The sequence below is a fragment of the Cyphellophora europaea genome (assembly GCF_000365145.1).
Source record: "Cyphellophora europaea CBS 101466 unplaced genomic scaffold supercont1.14, whole genome shotgun sequence".
NCBI classification, from domain to species: Eukaryota; Fungi; Ascomycota; class Eurotiomycetes; order Chaetothyriales; family Cyphellophoraceae; genus Cyphellophora; species Cyphellophora europaea.
In genome coordinates, this window is record NW_008481802.1 from 262,171 (window position 1) to 288,380 (window position 26,210).

The 26,210-nt window shown below is 54.1% G+C and overlaps 10 protein-coding genes across 10 annotated transcripts; 7 read left to right on the top strand and 3 right to left on the bottom strand.

Moving 5' to 3' along the window:
* Positions 1 to 146: 146 nt before the first annotated feature.
* Positions 147 to 2,331, bottom strand: HMPREF1541_10757 (uncharacterized protein; the record flags this gene model as incomplete). Its single annotated transcript, XM_008715426.1, has 3 exons — positions 147 to 314; positions 362 to 2,255; positions 2,309 to 2,331. The coding sequence occupies 3 exons, from the start codon at positions 2,329 to 2,331 to the stop codon at positions 147 to 149; spliced, it is 2,085 nt and encodes a 694-aa protein (XP_008713648.1).
* Positions 2,332 to 2,855: 524 nt separating this feature from the next.
* Positions 2,856 to 8,771, top strand: HMPREF1541_10758 (uncharacterized protein; the record flags this gene model as incomplete). Its single annotated transcript, XM_008715427.1, has 1 exon — positions 2,856 to 8,771. One exon carries the CDS (start codon positions 2,856 to 2,858, stop codon positions 8,769 to 8,771), a length of 5,916 nt encoding a protein of 1,971 aa, XP_008713649.1.
* Positions 8,772 to 9,224: 453 nt separating this feature from the next.
* Positions 9,225 to 10,183, top strand: HMPREF1541_10759 (uncharacterized protein; the record flags this gene model as incomplete). The annotated part of the gene is made up of 2 exons (XM_008715428.1): positions 9,225 to 9,564; positions 9,648 to 10,183. 2 exons carry the CDS (start codon positions 9,225 to 9,227, stop codon positions 10,181 to 10,183), a joined length of 876 nt encoding a protein of 291 aa, XP_008713650.1.
* Positions 10,184 to 10,653: 470 nt separating this feature from the next.
* Positions 10,654 to 12,388, bottom strand: HMPREF1541_10760 (uncharacterized protein; the record flags this gene model as incomplete). The annotated part of the gene is made up of 2 exons (XM_008715429.1): positions 10,654 to 10,932; positions 10,988 to 12,388. 2 exons carry the CDS (start codon positions 12,386 to 12,388, stop codon positions 10,654 to 10,656), a joined length of 1,680 nt encoding a protein of 559 aa, XP_008713651.1.
* Positions 12,389 to 13,278: 890 nt separating this feature from the next.
* On the top strand, positions 13,279 to 15,209 carry HMPREF1541_10761 (uncharacterized protein; the record flags this gene model as incomplete). Its single annotated transcript, XM_008715430.1, has 2 exons — positions 13,279 to 13,694; positions 13,745 to 15,209. The coding sequence occupies 2 exons, from the start codon at positions 13,279 to 13,281 to the stop codon at positions 15,207 to 15,209; spliced, it is 1,881 nt and encodes a 626-aa protein (XP_008713652.1).
* A 1,074-nt stretch (positions 15,210 to 16,283) lies between these two features.
* HMPREF1541_10762 (uncharacterized protein) lies at positions 16,284 to 19,534 on the top strand (the record flags this gene model as incomplete). The annotated part of the gene is made up of 3 exons (XM_008715431.1): positions 16,284 to 16,297; positions 16,347 to 16,401; positions 16,460 to 19,534. The coding sequence occupies 3 exons, from the start codon at positions 16,284 to 16,286 to the stop codon at positions 19,532 to 19,534; spliced, it is 3,144 nt and encodes a 1,047-aa protein (XP_008713653.1).
* Positions 19,535 to 19,957: 423 nt separating this feature from the next.
* HMPREF1541_10763 (uncharacterized protein) lies at positions 19,958 to 21,457 on the top strand (the record flags this gene model as incomplete). The annotated part of the gene is made up of 3 exons (XM_008715432.1): positions 19,958 to 20,185; positions 20,304 to 21,053; positions 21,107 to 21,457. 3 exons carry the CDS (start codon positions 19,958 to 19,960, stop codon positions 21,455 to 21,457), a joined length of 1,329 nt encoding a protein of 442 aa, XP_008713654.1.
* Positions 21,458 to 21,960: 503 nt separating this feature from the next.
* On the top strand, positions 21,961 to 23,268 carry HMPREF1541_10764 (uncharacterized protein; the record flags this gene model as incomplete). The annotated part of the gene is made up of 2 exons (XM_008715433.1): positions 21,961 to 22,156; positions 22,256 to 23,268. The coding sequence occupies 2 exons, from the start codon at positions 21,961 to 21,963 to the stop codon at positions 23,266 to 23,268; spliced, it is 1,209 nt and encodes a 402-aa protein (XP_008713655.1).
* A 682-nt stretch (positions 23,269 to 23,950) lies between these two features.
* Positions 23,951 to 24,688, bottom strand: HMPREF1541_10765 (uncharacterized protein; the record flags this gene model as incomplete). The annotated part of the gene is made up of 1 exon (XM_008715434.1): positions 23,951 to 24,688. The coding sequence occupies one exon, from the start codon at positions 24,686 to 24,688 to the stop codon at positions 23,951 to 23,953; it is 738 nt and encodes a 245-aa protein (XP_008713656.1).
* Positions 24,689 to 25,579: 891 nt separating this feature from the next.
* Positions 25,580 to 26,198, top strand: HMPREF1541_10766 (uncharacterized protein; the record flags this gene model as incomplete). The annotated part of the gene is made up of 2 exons (XM_008715435.1): positions 25,580 to 25,592; positions 25,678 to 26,198. 2 exons carry the CDS (start codon positions 25,580 to 25,582, stop codon positions 26,196 to 26,198), a joined length of 534 nt encoding a protein of 177 aa, XP_008713657.1.
* Positions 26,199 to 26,210: the final 12 nt, after the last annotated feature.

Genomic DNA, 26,210 nt, shown 5'->3' on the forward strand with positions numbered 1-26,210 from the left:
TAAGTACTCCAGATGCTGATGGGTATAGAATAGTACTGCGACCTGCAGCAGGACGCGGTCCGTGGCATCGCTGTGCCAAAGATAGGCTGCATTGCTCTACGGCTGACGGCTGTCTATACACATGTCATCGTCCTGAAAAAAGACTCCTATCCGTCTGTTCCCGTCGTCTTGAACGCTAGGCAGACCTGCGCGTATTCATGCGTCAAGTCCATGACATGCTGTGGCAAGCTGGTCGACTGAATGATGCTTCTGATCTTCAATGCGCCCTCTTCCTCGATCAACTTTCGAATTGAGAACAGCAACTCTGGTGAGAACTACAAATTGTCAGCAAGCGCTTTCACCAGGATCACTTGAAGCTTACCTCCGAATACCATCTGTACTGCCAGGTAATCAGACGGATCAAGCACGCCAGGGTGCTCCTCGTGTCTCCCTTGCTCTCGTACATCTTCATTAGGCCTTTCATGGCTTTGGGGGAGAACCGAATGTTGAGACATTGCTGGTACGCTTCTAGGGCTTCGTTGTTATGATGCAGACGTTCAGCCAGGTCACCCAGGATCTCCCATTCGGCGGCCGACTTCTTGTACTGCATCTGCTGTTGCCGGTACTGGCTCATCTCCGTTCTCCAGATGGTGTAAATGCGCAAGTCTTCATAAAGCACCATGAACAGATTGTCTAGCCACCTTTCGCAAAGCCTCTTGTTTTGGAACTGTGTATAGTCTTCGTTCGACGTGTCTGGGTCGTCGCCGCCAGCCTTGACTTCTTCGGCCTTGATCGTGGGCAGAGGCTTCTCCATCGACTGAGTAGCGTCGAGTCCAGAATCTCCTACCGTGCCGTTCAATGCCGAGTCTTTCGAGGATTCGGCTAGTGTCTCTTCATCATCTTCGGACCCTGAATCGTCAGCACCATTGTAATCATTGTTGCCATTTGGTGTGCCGGTCAATGCAGTAGTGCTTGCATTTTTGCTGGAAGGCACCTTGGGTGTTACCGAGTGCTGTCGCTCTATTCGATATTCCTCCTCCATGACAAACACTACACTCCGTGTCTTGAGTAAAGCATCCCAGCCAATTCGAGCAGCAATCTCGGTGAGAAGGCTGTATGCTTTGAGAAAAGTGCCCTGATATGTCGCGGCTTGAAGCTTGCGCAGCGAGACATGAACCTGATCAAAGGGTTCGCCCTGCTTCGGCTGACCTTCATCAATCTCATCTAGGGCGCTTTCTGACATAATCGGTAGCAGTACTCTAGACGGCTCAGGCATCCGGGGAGAGTCCTTGTCCTGGTATGAGAACATGGGACAAGAGTTCAGTGTCAGCAGCGCTAAGTCAAACTGCTCGAGGGAGACGTAAACCTCGCATAGTCGCGCCCACGTGCTGAACTCGGACGGTGCTGCCGTCACAGCCCTTTTGGCACATTCTAGAGCCAACTCGTTCTCGCCCTTGCTGAGGCAAAGCGCTGCTTGCGCGTCGAGTAACGCATAATCCATGGGCACATCCTGGAGAGAGTCATGTAGTAGCCGGACCGCCTGCACTTCCTCGTCCCCTTCTACCAGTATCCTTGCCAATAGCGATGACACCTCGACATCTTTGGTGCGTAGCTTTTCGAATAGATTGATGCCTGAAGTGTATCGGCCGGTAGTTTTGAGGTATTTGAGCAGACCAGTGGTTAGGTGGTTTGAGGTAATGTTTGGTATCTGGATTTCTGGATCGGAGCCCAACTGTCTGCCGTTGAAGAAGAGCCGTTCGGCCGCATCGAGGAATCTATGCTCTAATTCGGTCGAAGTTATGGGGTTGAATCTGCGGACGCCAATGATCTTCTTGATTGTATCCCCACTTCCATCATCGGCATAGAAGTAGGCTCGTAGCACTCCGCACAGAAAGGTCTCGAGCCATAAGCTCTCTGTCGCAACTCGTCTGTCACCCCGCTCGTCCACACAATAACTCTCTACTCCTCCAGGAATCTTGACTTCGACACGCATGTCGAGGTGCGAGAAGGCATTGTAGCAAGAGTAGAGACCAGACACGACTTTGTGAGTTTTGTCGGCGTTGTTGTAAGTTAGTGTATTGACGTAAGCGGCTAGGCTTGCCGAAGAAGACGCATCTATCCCGGTGACATGATGGTATACTCCGGTCTGCTTGTTGGCGGCTTTGGTGCTCTGCTTGACAAGGTGCACCAGGTCAGGAGGTCCGAGTTCGCGAAGTCCGGCGAGGCTCTCAGTACGGGCATCGATAGCAAGGCCGATATCGTCGTCTTCGATGATTCTATACAGTGGTTAGAAGAATGGTGCTAGGTGCTTTTTCGCTTGATCGCATACTCAGGAACCGCCGGCGCAAGCATGTTGGGCGCGCTCCTGATGGAGCAGCGTGTCGGTTACGGCAAGCAGTCTTAGCAGCACAGTAGATTCGTGGCAAGGGTAGCTAGCGCTTGACAGCCATATTTAGCGCAAGAGAGGAGGTACAATAGATGTGAGATGAATTGCGCAGACAGTAACAGCTTGTGTGTAGTGTTGTCCAGGCCAGTGGCACATGTGGACATCTTGCGAAATTCAAAGGTCCGGCAGGAGATAGCCGGAGTTAGAGACGAGAGTCACGTCGTTTCAACTTGGCCGACAACTACACGTGTCTTGCTGTTCCATCAGTCAACGCGACCTCGTTCTTTTCTTTGTTCGACTGCTGTCTCTGAACGTGTCTTTAGGCGAGTACGATGTGGCGACACTGATCTGTGGATCCGACGACTCAAATGGAAGTTTTTGAGCGAGATATCGATGGGTTTCTAATAGGAGCGTCGTTCTACTTCAGCACTTCCCATTCTGCGTCCCTAGGCATAACCAATCGTCTCAAGGACAACTACGACACAGTAACATGCACGGATTCAAACCACTCAACGTCGACTCGGAATCCGAGGACGAAGTCGATGACACAAAAGAAATCCAGATCGAGGAAGCCAACAAGGCCTACAATCATGCCCTGAAACTACATTCTCAAGGGCCCTCGTACCTGGCGGAGGCAAAAGCGGCGTACGAAGTGCTGTTTCAGTCGGAGATTTTCAAGTACCCTGAAGCACTTTCTGAGTTTGCTTTGGACCAGGTCGATGACGCTCCTGTAGCAGCTGTCCTACCGACCGACGATGAACCCGTTGCCGTCCTGCCAAGCAATGCCGCAGACTCATCCGCCAGCCTGCCGCAGATCGTCCACCTATCTTTCAAGAACCGTGGTCAACTCGCGCTTGATGAAGCGCGCTACAACGTGCAAGACGGGCTTTCACGAAGCGAATTACGCCAATATTACTCGGCTGCTTGCAAAACCGGCCTCACCAACTTCGCCGAAGCTCTCGAGCGGGACGATGCAGATATCGATCTTTGGAAAAAGGCAGCTCGTGTCGCAGAGATTCTTTCCACTCCGCGCATCGCTCGCTTTTGCCTCGAAAGCGTGTTGGCGGGCGACGATGATGGCCTCGAACAGACCATTGACCTCTCTGGACTTGACGAGGCATTTGCCGCAGGAGAGCTGAGGGATGTCATTGCCTTACTTCAAGATGATCTAGCTCAGCTGCGTACGGCCGGCATCCATCCTAAGCCTAAGTTGCTTTCCCTCGTACGCAAGACGAACGACCCTTGTCCCTACCTGCCCAAACGAATTTCGGAGGTCGAATACATCAAGCAATCCTCAATTTCCGCGCCTGCCAGCCATATCGCTTTGAGATCAGACACAATGACAAGTCTAGGCAATGAGATTCATCAACTGATCACGAAGCACCTGGATGGAGATGTCGTTGTGTCCGCTCAGACTATGCTGTCGATGGAGCACCGAGAGGCAGCTTACTCACCCGCTGGAATGGACAAAGAGGAGTTTGTCGATGCAGCAGAGGAGATTGCGGGCACCCCTGCTGAGCAGAGCAACATTGCTGATGCTGCAGTCACAGACGGTAGCGAACAAGCCGAGCCAATCAATCAGGTTGCGATGGAAGAAGCTTTGGTGAATGAAAATCCCGAACCTTCTGCGGAGGTAGCAGATGAAGAGCTTCATTTAATACCCACACGCAAGAGGTCCTCGACAGTCGCGGGCAACGAAGAACCCGAAGGCAGAGTCAAAAGCAAGCGATTGCGAGCCAGAGAGTCTATGCTTGAAATGACCCTCCAGGATGAAGACGCTGTCCCCGAAATGCCTGCTCACCAGTCTTGGAACTGGACCGTCCTGAAGAGTGCGGACGCGGACATGCTGAAGACAGTGGATACAATGCTCTCCAAACTCGAATTGCCTCAATTTGGGAGTGCGGAAAACATTCTTGCTGGCCACCTGACACCAGATTGTCATACGACGATAGGAATCGAAATTACATCCTCTCGTCAGACGCTTGCCTCGGATTTGTCAACGATGCTTAAGATTTGGAGCGACGAGCATTCACAGGCCCTGTTACATGGACATGGAAACCAGGACTTTGTGGAGAAGTCAGCAGGCTTAACATTGTTCATGCAGCATCTGAAGGTCTCCCAGGATGTTCAAGCTGGTTCCCCGCCAGCAGAGGGCTTCGACGATGTCGCAAATTTCGCCAGCCAGCTCGAGAATTCTACAGCTACTCTGTACGAGGCTGTCCTTCTCTGGCTGTCGACACTGCTCACATCCAGGCATCAGGATGGCAATCTCATTCTGTCGTCCTATCTTCGCGATACATGGTCCGGCGAGATGAAGCAGATTGTTGTCCAGCTACTCATTCGATCCGAGGAGCAACTTTATACTCTGATCTCACAGATGTACCGCGCTCTCTCTGAAAATGGCATGCATGATAGTGGAACATCGCGTTGGCGTATGCAACGCACGGCCGAGCTGACCGAACTCGTCCTCACCATCTTCGAGCTGCATATTGACATTCATTCTCGCATCACAAACCCCATCAGTCAGGTACAACACAACACTCGTATCGAGCAAACGGACAGGCTGGAGAGATGGGCCGCCATGACCGACGATTTTGTGCAACTCTACACGCACTTAGATAAGGATCTGGCACCTACAAGCGATCTTCTCATTCGGTTTCTTTGGGCCACTACTGTATATGCTGGTAAGGCAGATGACATCGACCGCAACCACGTCATGACATGCCTGCAAGATCTGAAATCTATCTTGCAGAAGCTCGACACCAAACCGATATCCTTGCCCAACAACGCGGCCATGCCATTGCTGTCTGCGTCGGCAGCTGAACAGGAACTTTTTAGACTCAGCACTCTTGATTTCTTTATGAGTGTGTTTGATGCGGACAACAGCGACTCAGTTGCTGTCATTGAGAAGCTCGAGCCACTGCTGGAAGCCGATAGTTCCCCAACCGAGAGAAACTTGATATCCCCGGAGTCGGAAGCGGGCAAATTAATCCAGTTTCTCAACTCGGGCGACGCCTCCCTCAGACTCTTCCTGTGGCGTCGGTTACAAAATGCATACACAACAATCTCGTATACACCAAAGGTCGTCTCTTGTTTGTTCAGAGCTGTCGAAACGATCGTGAACGAGCTACAACGAGTCACCGAAGAGATGAGCGACGAACACGAGCGCCAAATAACGGAACTCAAGTGGCTGAAAGATGTTGATGATCTACTAGCCAGAATTCTGTCAAAGGTCATCGGCGAACCTACCGCTCTGGAGGTCATGGATGAAGCTCACCTGCGCTCGTCACTCACGGCTGTGACTTTCCTTCTGCGACTTGTCCATGTGCACGCCCTCCACGAGGACAACCTGCGCTTTGGCTATACTGCAGTGCCACAATTTAAAGGCGCTGCATCTACCAAGTTGTATGAGAAGAGTAAAGACCGTTTGCGAGAGATGCAAGTCCACCTATGGACACTTCAGTACATCTTATTGAAGGAAGCGACGGCACAGATTCCCGAATTGTTTCCTGACCGTGCAAATGATTTGGCAGATTATCTCTGTACCACCCATCACGCCCTTGGTCAACGACACTACTGCAGATATGCCAACAAGCAGTTTGTCCGTCTTGTTAAGCTTGAACTCAATTCACTCGAAACAACCAATAATTATCTCGGCGACATGGCCCAAGTTATGTTTGATCTATACCAGCTGCGCTTCAAGATCAGCGAAGGCGATTTTGATCACGGCTGTCCGCATGAGAACTTGGACAAGAAAACAGCAAACTCTCTGGTGCCAATGGTTATGACATACGCAAAACAGCTCTCAATAAAAGACCTTCTGAAGAGCGAACTGAGGAACACAATCGATAAAGTTCAGACAGCCTCAGGCAGTGTCAAGAGCGGCCCTGTCGTGCTCCAGAACAGGAAGCTAATGACAACTTACCTAAAATCACAACTCATACCAGAAAAGTTCTACAAAGCATACAAAGGGCAGGGTGGGCTAGTCACCAAGTCACTTGCCGAGGACGATTCGACCAAAGCCAATTATGGGTGGTATTTTCTCCTCGGACACATTACACTCGCGAAATACCGAGCAGTAAAACGCGTCTCACCTACTCCAACAGATGACCTAGATCAAGCTGCCAGCCTTTTGAGACAGGACCTCGAGTACAACTTAGAGAAATGGGAGTCCTGGTGGAGGTTGGCTCAAATCTACGATATCAAGATCGAGGATGACTTGATATGGAATTCCACGAAATTGAACGACTCAAGAGGTGACATTGCCCAATTGGAGCGAAACTCGATCAACGCATACCTCATGGCGATAACAATGGCTATGAGAATGGCTGACGACAATGTTGAAACAGGCCAGAAGCTAGAGGACATGTTTCGAGAATTTGCCATTCGCTTGTATGCTTCTTCCCGTCCTCCCCTCAACATGGAAGCGTTCAAGACGGACAAGCACATGCGCCATCTGAGTAATAGCGTCAACCAGTCGATGTCAAAAGTGCCTCTGCGTGCACCATGGACGAGCTACCAATTGTGGAGATTCGCAGCGCGATTATTGCAGAAGAAGTTTGTCAACAAGCCGAAGCCGTGGGCAAGTCACTATTACCGTCACAAGTGCCTGTGGAAGATATATCAGTCGCCCGAAAATGCCAGCGCTCGACATCCCGTAACACCTGAGCAAGTCGTCGGCGCTCTTGTCGAGTCAATCGAAGCCTTGCCGCACGTGAACAAGTCGAGTGAAGTGATCTTGGAACCACACATGCGTATGGTCTCCTTGATGCACAAGATGGTCCTCCGAAGTGCTATGACGCCACATCAGGGATATCAAGCATTACAAGCAAGCCGATTTGCGCAAGGTGTACACCTTGCTGAGGACGAAGATGGCCCGGATTGGGAGCGTTATCTTCTCAATATCCTTAAGAAGCTTTCCTCGGCCGACAAAGCCAATTGGCAGCATCGCATCATTAACCGTGCAGCACATATCATCTATGACTCAGAACAAAGTATGCCCGGAGCACTGGGTGCAAAGCACGAGTTCACGCAGCAGGTCTTCACCAAGACCATGACTTATCAGGTCTGGAAACCGGAGTTTGAGCGAGCTGGTCGGCATTATGTCTATACTGGTGCATATGTGACGTTCTTCGCCCACCTACTAGATCAGCTGAACGACCGTGCGAATATGGATCAGCTCGTGCGGCGGGTGCGGCGGAAGTATACGGACTTTATCGACCACACGAAGATTTGGGAAAACCTTTGCGTCACATATGTACGACTCTTGCGCCGCATTGGCAAGATCCCCGAGGGCAAAGAGCGTGCTCTATTTGATAACATCAGCTTTGAAGAGTTCTCCCGTCTCTCTGAAAAGGTCGAGCAATGGGCGCTGGAGCCTGACAATACCTCGACTGTTCTAGACGTGATGCGAGACACGATAGAGCTTAAGAAGCTCAACAACAGCCTGCTGAAAGGGGGAGTTATCGACGACATGATTGGAGATGCATATGCATGTCTTTACGAAACCTTTGTCTCCCAGTTGACCGAAGAGGAACGGGCTCCACCTCCTCCCCCTGCGCCCGTACCCGGGTCTTTCATCAACATGACGACCAATGCTGTTGGTCCGGACGGTAAGCCGACCGACGGAACACCAACGTTACCAGGAAACGTTCCCGGTGAGCCAGGCCAGAGTATCCCTGCAGCCTCGCAGCCGTATAGCGGAGCGCCGGGACTGCCTCAGGATCCTGCACAGCCTACCCGAGCGGTGCCGCCTAACAAGCCGGGTCGTGCGAAGACCATTACTCGCAGAGAAGTCCAACGCAAAGCTGAAGCTGCGATAGCCAAACCGCCCCCAATAAAGACCCCAACTCTCAGTAAGAGGCCTGTCATTGAGATCGCAATGTCAGACGGTGTACGGCGGAGTGCATCACCCGCAAGTCCATCTGGCGATGTTCGTCTTGACCGACTGCGCGATGAAAATGGCGATGGGATGGACAGTGCCGTCACGTCGCGTCGAAACAGCGTCCAAGGCAGCCTCGACAACGATGGCGAGAATGATGCAGACCGCGAAGCTGGCAACGAAGCCGATGACGAAAGCGAGCTCAGCGACATCAACGAAGACGATGAGGAGCCAGAGGATACTATCGAGGTCGGGTCCAAGCGGAAGCAGAATCTCTTTCCGGGCCTTTCAAACAGGATTAGCCATGACAGTGCTAGCAGTGACGCAGATGATGATGATGACGGCGACGAAGATGAGGAAGACGGCGAAGGTCAGGGTGAGGGTGACGGCGAGGAGGATGAGGGTGAAGAAGGCGGCCGGGATGGTCAAGCTCATGAGGATGCCATGGCCGTGGATGATGACGGCGAGATGGAGATTCAAGATTCTCAGCAAGCCGACGATGGTGGGGAGCGGGCCATTGAATGAAGGGTGCTCAGGTTTCTAGGTACTTTTGGATGACCAGGCTGGCCAGAAGGCGGCCATGACGAGTCTTGGCATTGCTCTACTTTGACCTCCCCCTCGGAGGTCTTCTTCCTGTTGTAATATCTACCTTGTTCCACAAGATGATCCAGTAGAAGACATCGGCGACTGTCAAAGTGACCGTGGAGCTGAGCGATCGTACCGGACTATGTCATGCGGGGAGACTTGTGGAGGCGCGCTCATGCCCGAGCATGTCGACCTCGGGTAGTGAAGCTATATGCCACATACTAACTACTGTTTGCTCGACGGTATACATGCTGAGAGCTTCTTGGACAATTTCCCCTCTTATTTCCATTATTGATTGGAAGCCGCCCTCCCTCACAACTCATCGATCAAATCTGCGAATATATTCCTAACCCGTGTCGCCGTGGAAGGTCCCGGACCAAAACGTTGCCTGGCATGGAGCCCGTCCCAGCATTCCCAATATACCCAGACCTCAAAGGTAAGACTGCTCTTCTGATGGGAATCGGACAGACAAAGGTCCCAAACTCCACAACATGGGGAAACGGAGCCGCCACCGCCCGGATCCTGGCCCATAACGGCGTCAAGTTATTCGGCTGCGACATCAACCTCGAAGCCGCGAATTATACTGCCACTCGACTACGCGACGAGGTATCAGGATGTCTCGTCGAAGTGACCACCGCAGATGTCACCAAGGAGGACGACGTAAAAGAAGCCGTGCGCAAGATGGTGGCCGACCCGCGTTTCGGTCGAATAGACCTGCTGATCAACAACGTCGGTAAGCCATTCCCCTCCCGCAACTGCCCACCCACGCCCAGCACACGCGCTGCCAGAGTGCTCACAAAACCTGCCTCCACTCAGGAATGACGGCCATCGGTGACCCAGCAAGCATGCCCTCGGACGCCTTCCAAGCCCAACTCACCCTGAACCTCACCTCGGTGCACCACGCCGTGCACGCCGCCCTCCCCATCATGACCTCGCAGACCCCACGCGGCGGAGGCGCCGGAAGCGCCATCGTCAACAACGCCTCCCTCACCGCCCTCCGCTACATCGGCAAGCCGCAGATCGGCTACGCGGCCGCCAAAGCCGGCCTGCTGAACTACACGCGCCACCTCTCCGCCATGTACGCCGCGCAGGGGATCCGCGCAAATTCCGTCGTGCCGGGCATCATCTGGACGCCCTTGGTGGAGAATCTGGGGAACTCAGAGAGGGAGGCCGATCGTCAGGTGTGCGAGTCGATTAGGAAGACGGGCGAGCTGGCGCCGTTGGGCCGCATGGGGCGGCCGGAGGACGTGGCTAATGCGGTGGCGTTCCTGTGCTCGGGTGTCGCGGCGGGATTTATTACGGGCCAGGAGATTGTGGTTGATGGGGGGTTGACTTCGTGTACTGCGTTTTGATGGCAAAACATGGTTGAGCTCTAGGATTGGACCTGTTTGCTGGCTGGTGGTAGGCTTGCCAGGTACGCAATCTAGTTGCTTCGCTGGCAGATATATCTGCTGTCTTTGCGTTGGCAGCTACGTTGCAAAGCTGGCAGGATCAAGATAGAGAGGGTTATCGCTAGATTTAGATCCGTCCATGTGCGCTTCAATGTCAGCCCGCTTCCGTGGCCTAGCGAGAGCAGAGCTTATATCCCTAGATCCGGCGGCGGCACAATGACGACATGAAACAGGAGACTGAAGAGTCGGACGGTGCCAGAATGAATTAGAAGACAGCATGTCCCCAAACTTCTGATTCTATAGTTCTATAAAGACATGCTGATCTGGAGGCAGATGGTGTCTCCTATCTGCACCACAATTGAAGCTACAAACGCTGCGTGAAAAAGCCCCGACTCTTCAACCACCCAGCTCAACACCTTTTTCGCTGGCTTTTAGAAGTTCTCTTTACCCCAGACGAACTTGTAGCCATTCTCGCCTGCCTCAGTGTACATGTTGCACTTGATGTGCAGCTGGCTGCCGAGACCCTTGGGTCCGCAGAAGAACACGCCGCACTCTCCCGGGTTGTGGATCTTGCGTATTCCGCGGAAGACCATGTCCCAATTAGGGCGGCCGAAGTTGGTCGCGGTGCGCAGGCCGGTGATGGCGTCGGTGTCGCCTGAGTTGAGGATGATGTTGGAGGTGTCGGCAGCGGAGATCTTGGCGGTGAGGTACTGCGGGGAATGTTAGTGTCTGGAAGGATGGGGTGTGATTAGGGAGGAAACTCACTGCGTGGATCTCAATGGCATGTGTCTTGTCCTGGCTCTCAATGGCGCCGAGTAGGGACTTGAACCACTCCAGCGAGCCGAAATCTCGACAGACCCAGAAGAAATAGACCTTCCGAAGCCGTGTCGAGTGTTTTGTAGAGGGGTTGCTCATTCGGTACCATATCGACTTGAGAATGGAGGCAAAGGGTGTTACGCCGATGCCAGCGCCACATAGCAAGGCGGTCTCGAATTTGAAGACGTCTTCGGACGCGCTACCAAATGGTCCATCGATGTATACCCGAGGAAGGAGTTTCGTGACATTGAGCTGCTTCTTTCCATTGACGGGTGCCATGGAAACGACCTTGGATCGATCGGTCTTCTCCTTTGGGTCTGAGCATCCCAAGGCCTTGCCAAGGGCTTTGGTGAAGTTACCAACCATGCGCACATGTACCGAAATGTAATCTTCCTCAGGTGCCGATGTCAGCGTGAAAGGGTGGTATTGCCACAATGAGACCTCAGGACAGCATAAGAAGATGTACTGGCCGGCTCGGACTTTGACATTCTCTTTCTTGATCTGGATTTCGACAACATTGGACGGATGCTGCACCACCTTGCTGACATAGGTCTTGTGCGCACCACGAATTTCTCGCAGGATGCGCTCGGTCAGGTACGAAAAGCCTCCAATCATCCACCACTTCCAGAAGGCGGCATTCTGTAGGCAGAATGGTCTGTTGTCCTCAGGAATCATGCAGAAGGCTCCGTGTACTGACCAGAATACAAAGAAGAGGATAAAAAGATGATGAGTGTTCCAGAAGCGCTCGAAGTTAGCACGTCGAGGACCTTCTAGCGCAGTGAACCACATAGCCATGATCACGATGGTAAGGACGTAGCCTGACCAACCAGGACCCGTCATGAAGTTCCCCTTGAGAAAACCCACGAAACCTTGGTTATTCTTAGCCGATAGCTGAGCGACATTGTTGAGATGGGCAATCGTATGAACCCATGTGAAAAAGACGATAGAGTGTCCAATGCACTTGTGGAATGTGATGTTTTTGTCAAAAGGAATGATGCTGTTCAAAGGCGTCTGTCGCGCCAACGAAATGAGTGTCCGGCATACTGGTAGTAGGATGCAAGCGACATCGAAATGCAAGCAAAGAGCGGCAGAACGGGCAATCGGATAGCCAAGGCCAAATGTCGCGCGCGCGTTGTTGAGGTTGTCTTTTAGTTGATAGTTCATGAAGCCAAAGGCGTAGATCATGGCGTGAACGACAATGAATGTGCCGACGAAGATTCGTCTGGATCCCTCATTAACCATCCACCGATCGAACTTCTCCATCGGACTCAGATCCCGTGGTGTCTCTCCGCTGACTTCCCCCGAAAGGAGCATCCGCATCAGCGGCGTTGATCTGGATCGTTCGGCCATGACTGTCGAGGTATTAATGGTACGGCCGGCGACCGGTAGCAGAAGGTATGGCCCGACCAGCAGGCTTCGAGTTCGCGAATGAGCTCTGTGGATGGCTCACAACACTAGTGAATGAACGACAGGGGCTGTGACCAAACCAGCGGAAGTGTGCGCTGCGCTGACGCAGCTGCCTCGTCAACCTTATACACATACTCAGCTGGCATGGCTGTGGGAAAGTGGTGTGATGAAGGGGTTACCACGAGACGCTTGGGCATACAGCCGAGTCTCAGGATTACCATCTGCTGCGCAAGTGGATTGCGGCGCGGAACACCAAGCACATGGCGGAAGGCGGGTCTAGCCCAATGTCTGAGCTATTGAGCCCACTACCGTGGGAAAGGGCGGGCTGGGCGGACAAGCCAGGCAATTCAGTCGCTGCGTGGGCAACGTGGGTGGGTACAATTATTGCCTTGTTCCAAAGGTGGAATCACCATGTCACAGTCCTGTTTCAGCACCATTGCCATGGCTGTGTAGCCGCCGGGATTCTGATCCGCCCGCTCGGGCTTTGCAAGTATTCGGATGCTCAGGGATTGGTTATCGACACTGGATTCGAGCCCGACGGGATGTCTGGCTCGTCATGAGCCTCTCCAGGGACGGGAAAGAGATACTTGAGCGACATTTGGGGCGAGCTCGGCGAGTTGGACAAGGCGAGAGAGACCCATCGACACGCCAAGCTCAAACAAGGCTGAGACGAATCGGCAAGGCTGAACCTAGTTACGACGGCAACCAAGTGAGGCGAAACTCGGAGGTCCGTAGCGAGTTCGGACTCTCGTCTCGCTTCCTGTGTGAGCTGGCAAACCATAGCATTGCGCTTACACAATGTACCTGCACAACCTCAGGCTCGTGGAAAGAGTATGCGGCTGCTCAGATGCATATCTCTCGAGTTGGAGGAATTCTATGACTCCGATATCCCGCCTTACGCCATCCTCTCACACACGTGGGACAAGGGTCAAGAAGTCAGCTTCCAGGAGGCCATACACCTGGCGAATGCCAAAGAGTCTTCACTCCATGCCGTAGATGCTGCTGAGAAGATCAAAGCCAAATCAGGCTATCACAAGATCATCCAATGCGCTCGCCAGGCGGCTAACGACGGTCTCGATTACGTGTGGATAGATACCTGCGCTATTGACAAGTCGAGCAGCGCGGAGCTATCAGAAGCCATCAACTCGATGTATGAGTGGTATCAGAAGTCTGAAGTTTGTTACGCACATCTGGCCGATGTTCTGGAAAGCAGAGGGGAAATAGAAGAACAACTTGCGCAGAGCAGGTGGTAAGTCGTGGCGTTAAATTCTGTGTCCGTCGATCGTTTACGTGCGACAGGTTTCGTCGAGGCTGGTGTCTGCAAGAACTCCTTGCTCCAAGAAGGGTACGATTCTTCGGGCGTGACTGGGTTTATTTGGGTGATAAAGCCGGCACTGTCGAACACGCGTCCAGCATCATCGATCTATCAAGATCTATATCAGAGATTACGGGAATCGATGGTGAAACCCTCCGGGATGGCAACATTGAGCGCGCCAGTGTAGCCAAAAAGATGTCATGGGCAGCAAGACGACAGACATCGCGCCGGGAGGATATGGCGTATTGTCTACTTGGACTCTTCAATATCAACATGCCACTCTTGTATGGAGAAGGTGACAAAGCTTTCACACGTCTACAGGAGGAGATTATCAAGACTTCTGCGGACTATTCCATATTCGCTTGGCGCAACCATAAAAATGAAGACCCGCGCGTTCGCTATAGTGGCATGCTTGCTCCATCAGTTCATGCATTTGTGGACGCGGGCAGCGTCATCCCGGTCGGTACCACTCGTCCGTACGCGATGACTAATATTGGACTGAGGATCGAACTTCCTCTACGGAATGCCAGCTCATCCAGAAATCGAGTTATTTGCGTGCTTGATTGTCGCTTTGAATCGGGTCCATCGTTCCAGCGACTCGGCGTGTATCTCTCCGAACCGTGGACTTTCAACAGCGATATCTTTTCGACATCAGAATTGGAAGGTCGAGTACACTCTTCGCCGCTTCATGAACTTCAAGGTCTTGCAAGGGACAATGGCGAATCGTCGCCTGTGGCCACTGTGGAGCTTACGGTAGAAGAGAGCCATCGACCAAGACCCGCCCTATATGTCAGGAACCTACCAATGCCCCCAGATGCTAAATCAACGAGCTTGTTTCTAGGAACACAGCAGCGGCTGATCTATCTGCGCAAGATCCCAATCGAAAGTCATCTTCGTCACAATTACCCCTCTCAAGCGCGCGAACTTGTCCGTCTGTGGCCCTTGGATGCCCAAGGCATGGCAGGCATCGTACTGCAACCCAGGCGGCTCGGCGTTGACGGCCTCGTACTTGTTCTTGTGGAGTATCAGACAGAAGATGAGAAGCCGCCGTATATCCTGCAATTAGCTACGCCCGGCCTTTTCACGCAGCTGTCTCTTTCTCACCTGACCACGGAAAAGATAGCGTATATGTTGTCACTGTGCCACACCCAGGGAACAGCTATTCAACATGGCTCAAGCGAGTTGAACGAGCCGATGTGGCTTACATGCAAGAAAGCGAAGCGGAGCTTCGGCGATGTCCTCGTTGTGGATCTACACGATGATCTGCTGAACGGCTTGCTAGCCCCTGGAAGCATACCTGCTGTAACGCTTAGTGGCGTGCCTACAAATAGAAACTCAGGAGCGGCTTCTCAAGTCAAGCCACTCGAAGGAAGCGTAATGCCGTTCAGCATGTGCCTGCGGATTCAGTTCTCCTCACGTGATGAATTCAACGAATACTTTGGCACATGAGAGAGGCATTCGAGCAACCTTTGAAGGAACAGGCGTGGTACAGACATACTCGACAGACGGCTACGAGCCAACTTGGTTGACTTTTGGTAATAGAACTGTGACGAAGGCCCGGTCAGAATGTCTTCAATAAGGTCGTCTGGAGGATGAAACGATACTTGCACCTCTCTAACCTTGCAGATACTCACTGTCACCTTTCGCCCGCCCACTATCTATCTTCACCTGTGACGTACACTACCCGAAACTCACCGAAAGGCATGACTGCACTCGCAAAAGTGCCAAGCCTCCTTTAAACGTGCAGCCTCGTGACGCAAGAGCGTTTCCCATTGTAATTAAGGCAACCGAAATTGACCAGGCTGGAGGGGTTTCCATTGCTACTATTGCGTCGATAAGGGTAGGGATGGATTCTGTCGGTTGTTCGACGACTTGCTGATGCCGCTGAGTGTCTTACGAACTCCCAGGCAGGGAAGGGAGACCGGGTAGGCTGATAGCAGGTTCCATAGGTGCTCAGAAAAAGGAGACCGGTGTGGTCTTGGGCGCGCGATCATTGTTTCGCCTACCTCATCGCCGTGGCGAGCGCGGACAGTTGTTGAAGCGTTCGTTAGCTTCGTCATTGAAATGTGGTCATTGCACGGGACGGCTAAGTAGTGGTTGATCCGTGAGGATGAATCTGTACCCTCGCCATTCGCTCTGGTGCTGGATTAGCGGGACACGTGGGACTCACCGCTGTGAGTGGCCAATCCACGCAACGGCCAGACCAAGTAGGCAGCATTATATCCAGAGCTCTGAACAAGCGAAACAAGCGATCGTAGAGGCCAGATCGAGGAGGCTCTTCTAGGAAGTGATAACCCCCCACGTGCGCTAGAACGATTGGTGTACGGAGTACAAGTGCCGTCCCCACTCGAGGAATGATGGCATTGCATTTTCTTTCTGCCATCATGCCGAAACAGCGTTTCCTCCCGCAAGCGGTCTGCGCGCTTGCTCTTCACCTGACCTCAGCTACACGACTTCTACCGGTGAAGAGCTCGGTCGCGTGACAATGGGTCGGCTGACCACTGCCGACAAGAGACTCAGGCAATGAAGTTCGCAAAGTACGCGCTTCTCCGACTGCGACCCGTGCGCCAGCTAACAAGTTATCAGAGACTTGGACGACGACCTCGTCCCAGAATGGAGGTCCAAGTACCTGAACTACAAGGTGCGCGCTCCGGGAATACTCCCTCATATCATTTGCTGCATACTCACCAGCGCAATAGGGAGGCAAGAAGAGGATCAAAGCCGTCACTCGAGCACTCAGAGACGCACACCGAACTCCAAACCAAGCCGCCCGCGCGCAAAGACCGGGATATCAGACTCCAGGCCAGCTATTCACTCACTATGACTACAATGCGCGTCGTTCCCGCACGCAGCCCCAGCTGGACGGAGCTGCCGATCACGTTCCTCCCCATCAAAGGCCAAATCCTGACCGCACCCGTCGCGAGAGCGGCACCCTGTTTGCTCAATCCCCACCTGTCCTCATACCTAGTAGCCAACCCGATAGTCAAGTCCAAAGCTCACGGACTTCACCTGAGGCCAGCCCACAAGAAGACACGCCTTTACAACCGGCAAGGACGGCCCGCTATGGTAGTATCATTGGCTCGCCTCCCAATGACCCTGCAAGATTGCCTAGCTTAGACCTTCCAGATCCTGCCATGAGTCCTACCAGTGCTCGTCAACAGCAAACCACCGACGCAAAACCCCATTCCAATCTACCCCCTCCAGTCACTCAACCGGAACAGTCTTCGCCAGATCCGTACCATGTTGGACAAGATAGCACAAAGAAAGGCAGTCTCGCTCGACGCATGTTTGCAAAGAAGCATCAGACATCGCAGCCCGCCGCAGAGAATACAACCGTACCGAACACCATCTCCCGCTCGAGACTACGTCGTATGTTCAGCTCTGGGTTGCGACAGAGCCCTGCTGGTGGTGACGTGCAACTTGAAGCATACGAAAAGCTAGATGCAAGACAAGATGACTTCTTCACTTTCCTGGATAAGGAGCTCAACAAAGTGGAAGAGTTCTACAAATTCAAGGAAGAAGAGGCCAATGATCGATTGCGAGTTCTGCGAAAACAGTTGCACGAGCTGCGTGATCATCGCCTAGACGAAATCAACTCCCTGACTAACCAAGCTCACGCCGCCGCCCAGAATGGGGCTCTCAATGGCATGAGTGACAAGCAAAAAGGCCCTCTGAGCAAGGCTAATGGGTTCGGCACTGCTGCCCTCAAGCCAATTGGCGATTTTGTCACCGGTAAATCCAAAATCGGCCGTGTCTCGACGTCCTTGCAACAGCACACTTCGCCTCAAATTCTTTCCGAAACCTCCGACGGGAATGGAGCTGCGGATGACAGAGCTGATTTCGTAAGGAGGCAGCAGCATGCACCATCCTACCGCGTTGCCAAGCGGCGCTTGAAGCTGGCCATGCAAGAGTATTACCGTGGCTTGGAGCTGCTGAAATCATACTCGATGCTGAACCAGACGGCTTTCCGGAAAATCAACAAGAAATACGACAAAGCAGTGAATGCCCGTCCCCCTCTCCGTTATTACTCCGAATATGTTCAGAACGCCTACTTTGTCAAAAGTGATGTTATCAACCATCACATGGTGACGGTCGAGGATCTTTACTCACGCTACTTCGAAAGGGGCAACCACAAAGTTGCTGTGGGAAAGCTGAGATCCAAGCTGAAAGGCGGCGACTACTCTGGCGTTACCTTCCGAAATGGCCTCTGGCTGGCCGCTGGTACCTGCCTGGGCATCGCCGGCCTCATCGAGGGGCTGAGGCTGCTCTTCCGATCTGAGGGCATACGGGCCACGCAGACGAGTTATTTGCTCCAACTGCACGGTGGCTACTTCTTGGCTGTGCTCCTTGGTCTGCTTTTCATTCTCAATTGCAGAGTCTGGAAGGCGAACCGAATCAATTACGCCTTTGTCTTCGAATTCGATCCGCGACATACACTCGACTGGCGACAACTTGCCGAATTGCCCTGCTTCTTCCTGTTTTTGCAAGGCCTGGTCATCTACCTTAATTTCCGTCACCCTGATGTCGATGCCCTTTTCCTCTATTGGCCAGTTTTACTCATTGCCATCACCGTTCTGATCATGGCTCTGCCTTTCAAGATCATCTATCCCCACGCCCGAAAATGGTGGGCCTATTCCAACTGGCGCCTGCTTTGTGCTGGACTTTACCCCGTCGAGTTTCGAGACTTCTACCTTGGCGACATGTATACCTCCTCATCCTACACAATGAGTCAGGTTGCTCTGTTCTTCTGTCTGTACTCCAACGAGTGGGACAATCCGCCTCGATGCAACTCGAACCACTCGCGGCTCCTCGGCTTTTTCACTGCTCTTCCAGCAATTTTTCGAGCGCTGCAGTGCTTGCGGCGTTTCAAGGACTCCCGCAACTGGTTTCCTCACATGGCCAACTTTGCCAAGTACTGCGGCAACATACTCTACTACACATCTTTGAGCTTATATCGGATCGACCAGTCGTATCAGACACGAGCAGCCTTCATGACGTTTGCTGCGCTGAACGCCGTCTATTGTACGCTTTGGGACATCTTAATGGACTGGTCCTTGGGCGACTGGGTCTCCAGCAACAAATTCCTGCGTGCGCGCCTTGCATACAAGAAAAGAAGAATATACTACGCAGCGATGATGGTCAATATCGTGCTGCGGCAGCAGTGGATTGTGTATGCAATCTTCACGGAAGATCTACAACATTCGTCTGCCGCAAGCTTCTTTGTTGGATTTGCTGAAGTTTTTCGACGAGGCATGTGGTCGCTTCTCAGAGTTGAGAATGAACATTGCAACAATGTGGACAAGTTCCGTGCCTATCGCGATGTGCCCCTACCTTACAAGCTGGCTGAGGAGGAGAGCGTGTCACAACGGCCAAGCGTCGGTATTCGTCCCGACATGCAGCCTAGAGCTATTCCCGACGGGGTCCAGGGCGCCACTGGCGCAGACGTGGAACGGCAGTTCACTGGCGACACCGAGACCAGCTCTATACGCCGCAGGCGTATCGAGTCTCAACCGACGCCTACCTTCCGTGCTCTTGCCCGCGTCGCAACAGTACTCGCCTCAGCCCACACTCAAGACTTTGAAAAGAGAAGACGTCCTGTTGGACAGACACCGGAAGACGAGGCGCTTGACCCGAATGATAGCAGTGATGAGGAAGATGATGAGGCTGATGCTCAAGAGGAGATCCGAGCGTCAACTGAGATACCAGATCGCGGGAGGTCTGAGCAGGCTCGTGATACACACGAGAGACCTGCACGCAGTGGTCGCCCGGCCTGATAGACATTGTCTGACTACATGAAATATATGAATGCATGATGCTGTAATGAGAACACTATGAACTTGCGACCGGGTGTCGGTGAGGCTCCGACCGAAGCGGCACGCTGCGGACGTAAACATGACGATCGTGGAAGCTAGATTTCCGGCATATGAAGCTTCCCCTGACCCAACATGCCGGCCTAACACCATCGCAGAAGTGAGGAAGACGTCATTTGCACTGCTGACTGAGAATGACTGATAAATACTAATGATACACGTTTATCATTGACTTGTTTGACTCATTACCACCACCACCACCACCACCACCACCGCCACCACCGTCTCAATAAGCATTCATTCTCGCACGCGCCAAGAAGTTCACTGCCTGCTCTCCCACTTCCTGATCATTTGCTCGCTCGCCAGTCGTCCTCCAGATCAACTACAATGTCCGATCCCCAGATTCCAAAGCTATATCCGCGCAGCACGCCCTCATGGCAGGCCAAGCAACGCGAAGCCTTCTGGTCCGTCAACGAGGGCCGCACACAGCCCTTCAATACGCGGCCAGACCAGCTTGAGGCATTGGCCCGCGAGTGTCTCTCACGCAACGGCCGTCTGTACGCCGAGTCCAACGCCGGTGCCTCGTGGACGCATCAAGCGAACCGTGATGCCTTTGTAAGGACCTCCTCCCCTCCTCGCTAACAGCGCATCGTTGCATCCCTTTTAGCTTGTCACGGCCCTCCCGCACAAATCGTGTCGCAGTACCCACTCACTCACTCACCTCCCCCAACAGTTCCGACACCGCATCATCCCCAAACAACTCGTCGACACCAACCAGCGCGACACAAGCACCACGCTCTTCGGCCACAAGGTCGCTGCGCCCATCGGCTTCGCCCCCATCGGCATCAACAAGATCTACCACCCGCAAGGCGAGCTCCCCGTTGCCAAAGTAGCGGGCGCTCTCCGCCTTCCCTACGGCCTTTCGACCGCAGGCTCCACCTCCATCGAGGCGGTCGCGGCGGCCAACGACGCCGGGCGGCAGGCCGACGGTGCTGTGAAGATCGATGGCGCGGACAACGAGCAGCCCGTGCGGTTCTTTCAGCTATACATGCCGCATGATGACGAGTTGACGCGCAGCCTGCTGACGAGGGCGGTTGAGAGTGGGTTTAGTGCGTGCATACTCACGACGGATACGTGGCAGCTGGGGTGGCGGCACGATGACATCTACACGAGCAACTACGCTTTCTACAGGGGTATTGGGGCGGACTTGGGACTGACTGATCCGGTGTTCCGGAAACGGTTGGAAGAGTGGGGGATCGATGCTGAGAAGGAGCCGCAGCGGGCCGGCGCGGCGTGGATTGATAGCGTGTGGCACGGTAGGGCGTGGAGTTGGGAGAAGATGCCGTGGTTGATCCGGACGTGGAAGGAGATCAGTGGCGGGAAGCCGTTCCTGCTGAAGGGGATTCAGGATGTGGACGATGCGTGGCGGGCGGTGGAGGTTGGGTGCGATGGCATTGTGGTCAGCAATCATGCTGGACGGCAGGTACGTCGCAGAGTCCCCGAGGGTACAACGAGCCGGCTAATCATCTGGGATAGGTGGACGGCGCGATTGCCTCCCTCGATGCGCTCGACAACATCATCCGGGCCGGCGTGGGCGACAAAATCACCGTCACGTACGACAGCGGCGTGCGCGGCGCATCCGACATCGTCAAAGCACTGTGTCTCGGTGCGAAGTTCGTGTGGGTTGGCCGCCTGTGGATCTGGGGATTGAGCATCATGGGTGAGGCTGGTGTGGATCACGTCATGCGCAGTTTGTTGGCTGAGTTCGACATCGCCATGGCGGTCGGCGGTTTCTGCAGTGTGGCCGACTTCACCAGGGAGAGGCTGGAATCCTACGAGCGTGGCAAGGTCCCTCAGCGACGTGAGGAGCAGAGGGCGAAGCTGTGAGGGATGATAGGGCAGAGAAGATACCAGCCCTTAGGTGGCATGTTGGGGGTTATAGTGTCGTTGTTGATCCTTTGCAAAAGTGCTTCGTGTACCTCTGTCATCTCTACCGGGCTGACCATTTGCTTCTGTATTTTGAGAGACCACTACTGAGTGCCAGCAGCTTTTTCTTGCAGCGGTGAAGTGCAGCAATAGGCGACGCGCTGTTCTGCCGTCTTTACCGATCTCCAAGACCTCGCGCCGACATCGCTCTTCTCCCCATCTCGAGGAGTATCATAGCATTACGTATCCTTTACAGGCCTATATCGCAAACTTGTGCGTCATTGAAACTTATACAGCGTCATTACAGCCACCGTTTGTCCCATTTGGAGAACTGGCTAATCTCTCAAGCGTACGGCATGTCTCCGACGCCGAGTCTGGCGAGCATTCGACAATCAATATCCTGCAATGGCGATCATCATGGCGCACCTGGAATCCTCCTCTATGTTTATTGATATGTGTTCGACATGGCCGACGATGAGCACGTCGTTGAGAAAGCTGAGCCACGCTCGGCACTCCGACGCACCCTCGACTTCATCTGGTTCCTGATCAAAGACCAATGGTTTCTGATCGGCATCGCCTGCGTCACAATCATCGCGTCGCAAATCCAGGTGCCGCTCGAGCAGCAGAATGTCAAGCAGGTCGTGGTATCATATCTGTCCGGTGAGAGCTATCCGGACCCTTGCTTCATTACAGCTGTGCCACCGCTGCTGCATCACCGACTTAATCTTCCCTTATCGCTAACCAGACCATCTTTCACAGTCTCGCTCGTCTTCTTCGTCGCCGGCTGCACAATCGACACACGCATCCTCATCGACAACTACGCGAAGTGGAAGCACCATCTGTTCATCCAGATCCAATGCTTCCTCATGGTGTCCGCGCTGGCGTACGCAGTAGTGCGGCTCGCAGCCATCAACCACTCGTTCATGGACCCCTGGCTGCTGATCGGCATGATCTTCAACGGCTGCCAGCCCACGGCCATGGCATCCAATGTGCTCTTCACGCGGCAGTCGCACGGCGCCACCGTCTTGACCGTCGTCGAAACCACGATTGGGAATCTGATCGGGCCGTTCCTCACTCCCGTCCTGATACGCATGTATCTTCTGCCCAACTCGTGGTTCAGCGCCGTCATCCCCCAGCAAGGCGGCGGCTACGAAGCCCTGTACCGCCGCGTCTTCATGCAGTTCGGCTTGTCCATCTACCTGCCGATGGCCATCGGCCAAGCGGTGCGCCACTTCTTCCCCAAGACCGTGCACAAGGTGTTCGTGCAGTGGAAGTTCTCCAAGATCGGCTCCCTCTGCATGTTGACGCTGCTGTGGCAGACGTTTGACCGCGCCTTCGCCACCAACGCCTTCGCCGATGTGAAGCAGTCGAACCTCGTCTTCATCGTGTTCATCACCATCGTCAACTGGTCCGTCTGGCTGCTCATCTGTTTCTTGCTGTCTATCACCTGGCTGGACCGTAAAGAGACGGTCGCGGTCGCCATGTGTGTGCCCGCCAAGACGCTGGCGCTCGGCATGCCTCTGAGTTTCCTCATGTTTGAGGGCATCTCGCAGCTGGAGGAGGCGAAAATTCAGGTGCCCATGTTGATCTTTCAGGTCGAGATGTTGGGGTTGGCGAGTATTTCGACGTTGTTCTTTAGGCGTTGGGTCGATGCGGGAGAGAGGCGCAAGGAGATGGCGGCGCCGGACGAGAGGGATGGTGGCGGTGCGGAGGTGAGTAGCGATCCGAAGCAAGGTACCGCGAAGGCCAGCGAGCAGGATATACCAGTGTGAGCATGCGAGCGATCACACACAAGTCCAACTATTGAGTGTGGTCCGCGCCTAGCTGGCCGCCGAGCGTCCCCGTCAACTGCTGCCACGATCACACAGCTCACGTATTTGCCTCGCGGATCATGAAAGCTTGATCAGCATGCATCTCTACAAACCACCTCCGGCACGATGACGCGCTTCGGCAGTTCGCCCCTCGAGCACCAGTGATGCCATGGCATGATATGGCGGGTGCCGATCGCAAATGGATTCGGCGACGTGTCAAGGGCTCTCAAATCCGTAGCTTCTGCTCATGCAGTACTCGAAAGAGTGCGCGAAAGAGAAACTGGCAAGACGCCTCGGGTCAGACCTGGTAAATGATCCTGCAAGCGGCCGATGACTAGCTGTGGACCAGGTCATGCCATCGCACAGGTCGCCTCGGGACGGGTGCAGATAGACCCTATCTGTATGATCAGAGGACTCAGCTACATACGCGTAGATAAACGTAGAGAGTGTCACTTTGCGAACCCCTCAACATTGAGATTGCCCGGGTTGCCACATTCCCATGGGCCGATGTCAGAGGTCTGCTCACCGCACACTCCCGAATGTTACAAGCGATGAAACTACACATAAATCTTCATTGAATCTCTTCCTGCACTCATCAAAGCCCACAATAGAAACACGCGCAACCTCGAAGCTTAGCTTTCCATCACAACTCCACCGCCCCCTCCGGCACCCCCCTCCGACTCCTCAGCCTCCTCGCCAAGAACTGCATCATCGGCAACGCCTCCTCCCTATTCTTGGGCATAGAGTCATCCACTTTCCTCCACTCGTGGTATTCGACGAACTCGAACGCGTCTCTGACCCGCTTCACGGGGCTCTGCTCGTCCTTGGCCAGCGCGCCGCGCCGCCCGCCGAGAAGCAGGACCGGCGTGCGGTTCTTGCTACCGGAGGTGACGGCCGAGGAAGCGAGGGGGATGGCGCCGCCGATGGATGTCACGCCGCCCAGGGACGGTATGTCTTGGAGGGCGGGGTGGAGTAGGGTGGTGAGGGCGAGGGAGCCGCCCTGGCCGTAGCCGAAGAGGTGGATCTGTGGGGGCGTGAATTTATGCGTCGATTGCAGAGTGGTAATGAGGTCGGCGAGTTGGGCGGCGGCCTTGGTAAGTGGCGAGTCAGGGTCGAACGTCCCGGTTGAGGTGTCGACTTGGACGTCGTCTGACCATTGAGAGCCGGGGCCGAAGGGGAACGGTAGCGGGTAGGGTGGCTGGAGGGTGATTGTCACGGCATCTGGGAGGTTCAATGCTTTCGCAAAGGATGCGAAGTTGGCGGTTGTGTCACCTAGGCCAGGGAGGAATATTATCACATTGGTTGGCTGACTGTTCGGGGGAAGGTAGATGACAGGCTGAAGGTCTTGAGAGAAGTCTGCTGGCGTTGGTACTGTTGGCATGATCAAGCCCGCAGGACGTGGGACTCTGCAGCCAAAGAGCAAGCTCCGAAGCCCGGCGTAACGTCCCGGGTGCTCGGCTGTGTACAGTGGCGGTGTCAGCCACTAGGGTACGGGTATCGGTTGGTCTTGAATTGGTATGCGAATGATGTGAAACACGGAATTGGCAGCAGTGACGTTAGCCACAAAATTAACTAAACTTTTAAGCACTAGAACCAAGCATTTACCCGGCATTTCTTAATCTGCCAGCCGACCCACATGCATCATCAGCATGCAAGCCCGTCTTCTGTTCTGAAGTATCTGCTTAGCCCGTGGTTGTGAGCAGTCGGGAAGTATTTGCATGGCCGGAGTGATCGAAACTGTGGATGAAGCAGCTGAGGCCTTGTAATCGATTGGGAGTGTCCGGCGGGTCAATCATACTTTACTCAGTGCATGCTCAGTTGCACCCTCCCTTTTGACTTTGGCGGGTAGCTTTCGAGACCCCTGGGCCTTTCGTCACTGCCCGAGCCACAGAGAATCGAGACTGTGTAAACGCTCTGCAGAAGGGGGCTTAGCCAGGCACAAGGAAGCTGAAACCCAGCTCAGCTAGGGGTTGACAACCTGAGCACGAATCTTGCGTTCCAATTGCTTAGTGGAGACGGTGGTAATGATGCACGATTGCGTTTGCTGCATGCTGAGTGGCACAAACGCTGACCCCGAGGTGAGAAGGTGACGCGTCAGGGACGGAGGGGGACGAGGGGCATCACTCCCTCACCGCAACCCGAGCTCGAATATATACTCACGTTCAGCCTCTGTCCCTTCGCATTTGCCAAGTTTCGGAGCACGCCTATACTCTCTTCACAAACACCACTATACCAGCTAGATCCCCTCAAGACACGACAACCTACAGTCAAGATGTTCGGATTCGGTACGCAACTGACACCCTCTCCCTCTCCCCCTGATCGTCGCCCATCCCCAACATATACACCAGACTAACCTCCCTCCCTCACCAGACGACGCCCGCGACTCCCACGCCCAAGTCTACGACGACTCCGTCCCGGAAGAGCACCGGGCCAAGTTCTCGCACGAGCTCATCTCGGGCGCTGCGGCCTTCGAAGGCATGAAACTGTTCGAAGACCACCAGCGCCGCGAAGGCCAGGCCGTCAGCCACGGCTTCGCCAAGGAGCTGCTGGCGGGCTTCGTGGGCGGCGAGGTCGACAAGTTGGCCGAGACCAAGGGCGAGGATGCGTGGGACCGGCGCGAGACCAAGAAGAGGGCCGAGCAGCATGCCGAGCGGATGTATGATGACCATTATGGCGGGCAGGATCAGTATGATCCGAACAGGAGGGATGCGCCGGACTTTGGGTACGACAGGAGAGGGGGTGGGGAGGGGAGGAGGGGGGATAGGAGGGATGAGTATCAACAGGGCGGGTATCAGCAGGGAGGGTACGATCAGGGGGGGTACCAGCAGGGAGGATATCAGCAGGACAGCTATCAGGATGATCGACAGGGTGGATATGACCGGAGATACTAGCTATGGTCGTGA